The sequence below is a fragment of the Blastomyces gilchristii genome (assembly GCF_000003855.2).
Source record: "Blastomyces gilchristii SLH14081 genomic scaffold supercont1.12, whole genome shotgun sequence".
Classification (NCBI taxonomy): Eukaryota; Fungi; Ascomycota; class Eurotiomycetes; order Onygenales; family Ajellomycetaceae; genus Blastomyces; species Blastomyces gilchristii.
In genome coordinates, this window is record NW_003101671.1 from 1,857,031 (window position 1) to 1,862,747 (window position 5,717).

General features: G+C 35.4%; 2 protein-coding genes across 2 annotated transcripts; one reads left to right on the forward strand and one right to left on the reverse strand.

The window, feature by feature from the left end:
* Positions 1 to 650: 650 nt before the first annotated feature.
* BDBG_05987 (uncharacterized protein) lies at positions 651 to 2,508 on the forward strand. Its single transcript, XM_002623767.2, has 2 exons — positions 651 to 1,306; positions 1,360 to 2,508. Exons 1-2 carry the CDS (start codon positions 1,115 to 1,117, stop codon positions 1,597 to 1,599), a joined length of 432 nt encoding a protein of 143 aa, XP_002623813.1. The 5' UTR covers positions 651 to 1,114; the 3' UTR covers positions 1,600 to 2,508.
* BDBG_05988 (uncharacterized protein) lies at positions 1,787 to 3,816 on the reverse strand (the record flags this gene model as incomplete). Its single annotated transcript, XM_031722398.1, has 5 exons — positions 1,787 to 2,133; positions 2,190 to 2,402; positions 2,459 to 2,691; positions 2,741 to 3,558; positions 3,808 to 3,816. The coding sequence occupies 5 exons, from the start codon at positions 3,814 to 3,816 to the stop codon at positions 1,787 to 1,789; spliced, it is 1,620 nt and encodes a 539-aa protein (XP_031579278.1).
* Positions 3,817 to 5,717: the final 1,901 nt, after the last annotated feature.

Below are 5,717 nucleotides of genomic sequence, written 5' to 3' on the forward strand. Positions count from 1 at the left end.
TTTCAACTGCTTCATTCTCAAATGCGTACACTACACTCTGATTCTCAGTCATTCTTGATTGCCAATCCTCAGCTGCTATGAACATGTATAGATTCTTCTGCCCTGAAGCTCCACTGCATATGCCATCACATACATGTATAAATATCCATTTCAATCACTGATTTCCATACTTTCTCTTTCTTTTCTTCTCTAACATTTTTCTCTTTGTTATATAAGACCTATCAATATCATACCGATCTATTCGGCGTAGGCTCCTTACACTCACTCATACAGCTTCCCAAACAACTACCTCTATGTGATGCCGTCAACTAGCCACTGCTTCGGTTCCACCACGTTACAATAGATTCACTGTCAGAGAAATCTGATAATATTGATCTGTCTTCATTCAAGATTTCATGTTCTGAGTGAGTTATTAAGTTAAATAAACATCTACAGAATTAGCTGTATATTTTTATGTGTAATTTTCTATATATATTTTCATCATATAATATATCATCTTAAAATCTAATTGCATTGTTGAGATATCATTGAAAATATTTCATCATAGTAATGGCGAAATGGCGGGCGTTGGGTGGTTGATCACGTTATACATCAGAAGACATCCAGAGCCAGGAAAACCAGCCAAAATTTGCTTGTCAGATGGATGAATGTTAATACCGCGTCTCTGCTCAATGAGCGCCAGAGTGCCCAATGCCCCTCCATTGATTTCCTTTTTTTCTCTGAAACGAATGAGCCCCTCATATCGAAGTTGACCCTGTAAATCACCATAGAAGTAGACGCTGTGGGATGTGAATTAGTGCTTTTCATAGTTAACCTCACCGCTAGTATTTGACCCTCCATATATAAAGAAAGACTGTAAAATTGTAAACGGCATGGAAAACATGTTGCTGTGTTTCCAAGCTGAGAGTGCCACCTATGTCATGCAATTGGCAGGGTAGGGAATAACACCCTTCCAAAACTTTTTCGCTGACCCCCACAAGACTCATCTCAATCAAATACCTTCCAATTTCCACACGCGCCAGTTACCACCATATCCAGCGGAAAAACCTCTTCGAATTCTCGGAATCTCCTATACTGCATTATCATTACGTCCCATATCTAACTTCTAAGTAACATGCCGGCCGAAACGAAGAAGAACTTGGATGTCAATCCCTTGCCTCGAGAATGCGAATGCGAACTTAAATATTTAAAACAACATGCGGATAAAGTCACTGAATGGCGAGCGACATCCGATACTCCGAAGGAAAGCATGGAGCCTCTGGACGCTTCGAAGATTAAAACCATACTACATGCAGCTAAGGCAGATGTGAGTGTGATATTATCATAAATCGGTAAATATGGGACTGATGTGTATGGCAGCCCTCAAAATCCAAAATTTTGAGAATAGGTGATCACACTCGGTTTTGGGCTAAGGTCCCTATGCGCCTCATTCCTATATCAAATGACCTCATGATATCCGATACTCCCGATGAAAAGTCAATAATAACCGTTCCGGTTGGGAAAATTGTAGATGTCACGGAAATTATTTCCTATATACACACCAGTGTTGACTTACTCACCATTAAAGAAATGATAGGGGAGGATAACAACAAGGCATAGGGAACGGGATAAATGGGATATGATGGATATTCATGGAAATTTGCATCAAATGATCTGGACTTAGAATTCTGTTATGTATTACAATGATTGTGTTTGCCTCCTCTTCTGCTTATCATATATTTGTATATATTTGGAAATAACCTTAGTTCATCTACTAAGTTCAACACGCGCCTCACTAAAAGCCTGCCTAGAACCCTGATGGTTGTGCATCCAGACTGCCACAATAGGGGAATTGTGGCAACAAACCCATGCTATCATTTGAGCTTGTCTCTGAAACCAACACATTCCGCCATAGCCCGTTTGTTGGGTGCTGTGTGTCGGGGTCAAAAAACCCGTCTTGCCAAGGCCCATTTGTCGAATTATGTGTGTCCAGGCCATAAAACGCATTTGTGTCTGGGTCAAAAATCACATTATGCCATGTTCGAAAGTCTGTGGTTGTTTCCCCGTTATAAAATAAATTCGAATCTATGGCTGGATGTGGAGGGCGGGATTCATTTGTGTTAAGATTGGTAGGTTCGTTGGTCGAAGTGTGATCTAAAGTATATTAGTGCTCATTCTACCTTGAGAAAGATCGGATGAGTGAATAGTACCATCGTCCTCCCATGCCACTAAATCCTGTCTGGATGTATCGATCGGGCGAGGGACATGCGATGGAACATCACCCGAGCCACCAGGACCGCTGTAATACGGCGAGTTGTCAGTGGATTCAGATATTGAGCTCGATGAGGATGTGCTGCGTCTGCTTTCTTGATTTGAGGTACCCGAGTGGTTAACGGACGTTTGATGTGCAGGATCGTTGGGATCTAAAACAAAACATGTTAGTGTCTGTAGAGAAGCGGAGAGACCAATTAAGTCAGACCTTTATTAGGGCGGATAGTATCATCTTCCCAGCTAAGGTAAACTCTCAATACCTCGAGTAGACGGCTCTGAGTTGTTCGAAGTTCGTGATAAGTATATCCATAAGTAATTAGCCCCTCAAGTATGATTTTTGCTGCTGATATGCATTTCGCGAATCGATCTTGCTTAGATTGGAGTAGAAGCCATTGAATGAATAACTTCCGTTGGTCATCTGTCAGAAGAGAATTTTCGCATCTAGCAATGTTAGCTAAGCTAGAAAATAAAAATGAATAAGAAGACTCACAAACTTGAAACATCATTATCCAGTTCAAAGATAATAGCTGGGCCAGCTTCTTGTATCAATTTAGTATAGCTCTTACCCCGTCGCTCGCATAGTTTCACACAATCAAGAGAGCAATCCCATTCTTTTGAAACCTGTTCATATGCCCCAGTCTTTAGTTTCTTCCCACACTCATATTTGGAATGAGAATCAATCTCGTGGACTGAATAGATTAAAGAAAGGCGGTGTGCAATAATCTGGTTGGCTATATTTTTTGCTGCTGTTGTTATAAATTTATACAAGCGTCGTCCCTTTGGAAGATTTGAATCGATGAGATCTTCAGGAGTCAAAATCGCCTTGAATGATGTTGTCAGCAAAGGTTTATCTTTAAAGGCTGTTTTTAATTTCAGCCATTCGCCTTGTTTATCCACCGCGAAGTTTCTTCGTCTTTTCTTGAATGGGGGAGAGCTTTGAGACACGGGTGGACTTGGAGAACCCAGAGTATTACTCTGGTTCACCCCAGCTCTTGGATTGAAAGGGCTGGAAGAACTGGTAGGGCATGGCGATAGCCATCGACCTGCTGAGGGATTGGAAGAGATGGAGGAACTGTTGAGACGTGAAGAACTCGTAGGGTACGTTGTCAGATTCTCTATTCCCACTGGCTGCTGATATAGCTGGCCATGGAGATTGGAAGAGATCAAAGAGCTGGGGGTGGATAACTGAGCTGCCGGACGAATTGAAGGTAATCGTCGGATGAGCTGATCCTGTGATGGAGCCTGAGTAACCGTGCCATGCTTACTCACTCTCTGTAGTGAGTGCGCCACAGTGTATGGAAAACCACACTGTAAAGAAAATATTTTGAATATAGTAATCTTCAAAAATTAATTAATAATCATCATCACATCTATCTATAACATAAAGATTATCTATATACTCATTAGAAGATGTAGAATTCACTATAAGTTGAGATTCTATAGAATTATCTTATTGTAGTTAAGTGACTGTAGATTTTATAGATTTAATTTCAATTAATTGAAGAGTCTTATTAAATGTCTTTTTCATCTCATCTACTCTATAGATTATAATCTTACAATTGGCATTCTTAATAGTAAGAACTTTATCTACTTATATCTGTCTGTAGAAGAATTTAATGATCTGATGTCTATTTATTTAATAATAATCTGTAAGTTCATTTTTACAGTGTGTATTCAATTTCACCTGAATCATACTATTCTTGAAGATCTTGTTCAACTGTCTTATTAAATCAGATATAAAAGTATTCTTCATATCTTCTAAGGTCTTGACTGCTGTATTAATTTAATGACATAGTTTTATAACTGTCTCTAAGAAGATTAATTATAAGAAGACAGTTAATAATTAATCTACAGATGACAGAGTAAAGTGATTGTATATATTATTATCACTATTATATATGTTGAGATCTAAGACATCATCAATAATAAAAGATCTTAATTAATTAAGAATTATATTATAATTAACTGAATACATTTCACAGTTAATAAAGTCAGCTCTCACAGTATTAGATTTAAATACTTACAGTTAAATACTCTTCAGATTAGTAAGAAATTGTCTATTATTATACTACTTATATTTATAGTAAGTAGTCTTATTAACTGTCTTTATATAATAATACTTATCCTGCTGAAAAGATATGCTATTAAGAGATTATAGAATATAACTTATATAAGATAAAAATCTAAATAGAATAATCTTATAAAGATTACAGTATTAAAGAATTCTTTTATAAGTATAAGAGGTCTACACTAAATAGATTGATATTATATTGATAGATCTTATATAACAAAGAGAAAACATTAGAGAAGAAAAGAAAAGAGAAAGTGTGAGAATCAGTAATTAAAGTGAATATTTATATGTATATATAATAGTGTATAAAGTGCAGCTTCAGAGTGAAAGAATCTATACACATTAGTAGCAGCTGAGAATCAGTGATTGAGAATGACTGAGAATTAGAGTGTATATATTTATAGCAGCTGAGAATTGATGATTAAGAATGACTGAGAATTGAAGTATATATATTCAAGAATGAAGCAGTTGAAATCTGTGAAGTATAATGAAATAGTTTATATAATTGATTAAGCACAGCCTGTCATATTAGTTTCTCTCTTTCAGAAGTAGTTCTTATTGATCAAGAACTGCTGTTTTAAATAATACAGAACTCAGAGTTCAGATCAGTTAATTATAACTGACTCATTTTATAAAATATTATCAGCTGCAATTACAGAGTCTCTCATTAAGAATATCTTCAATCTCTTACTCAAGTTCATTGTCTTCTTCTATAATCTCTGATAACTGTTAATCAGAAGTTAGTTAAGAAGATAACAGATCAATGATAGTGCAGTGAAGTAAGCTTGTATGAAAGATATTATAAATTTCTGATAATATGTTAAAATAGTAGTTATGACTATCTAGAACTTCTATCACTTTATATCTAATATAATAATAATCTAGTGTATGAGATGAATATGTAATTCATATATTCTTGAGATTCAATTATATAAGATTTTCTATCTTATACTACTTTGCAGAATCTTATCAGATATTGATTTAATCTTCTTAATCTTATTTCACAGTTATTATGAAGATCTCTGCTCAGTCACAGATATCTTGAAGCTTTATTACTATATTATCAGTAATCTGAATCAGACTGTAAGAGTTCAGTGTAAACTATGTAATCTCTAGAAGATTTAACACTTTTATATAATATTTATGTATAAGAAAGAACAGACTTATATCTGTTAAAATAGTATCTTAATCATTGATAATAATCTCTGTATATAGAAGAAGATTATATCAATCATCTTATAAGTGATTATAGAACTTATAAAGATAATTCTTTATAGTCTGAATTATCTATTCTAATGTATTATCAGTCTCAGAGTAATAGACAGTTAATAAACAGTATATAATTTTGAGAATTTGACAGATTCTTGTTCAGAGAGTACTCATGAATTGACAGTCT

Coding starts and splice junctions, on each gene's coding strand:
- BDBG_05987 (XM_002623767.2), top strand. CDS start 1,115: ATGCCGGCCGAAACGAAGAAGAACTTGGATGTCAATCCCTTGCCTCGA. Junction 1,307..1,359: donor TACATGCAGCTAAGGCAGAT/GTGAGTGTGATA, acceptor TGTGTATGGCAG/CCCTCAAAATCCAAAATTTT.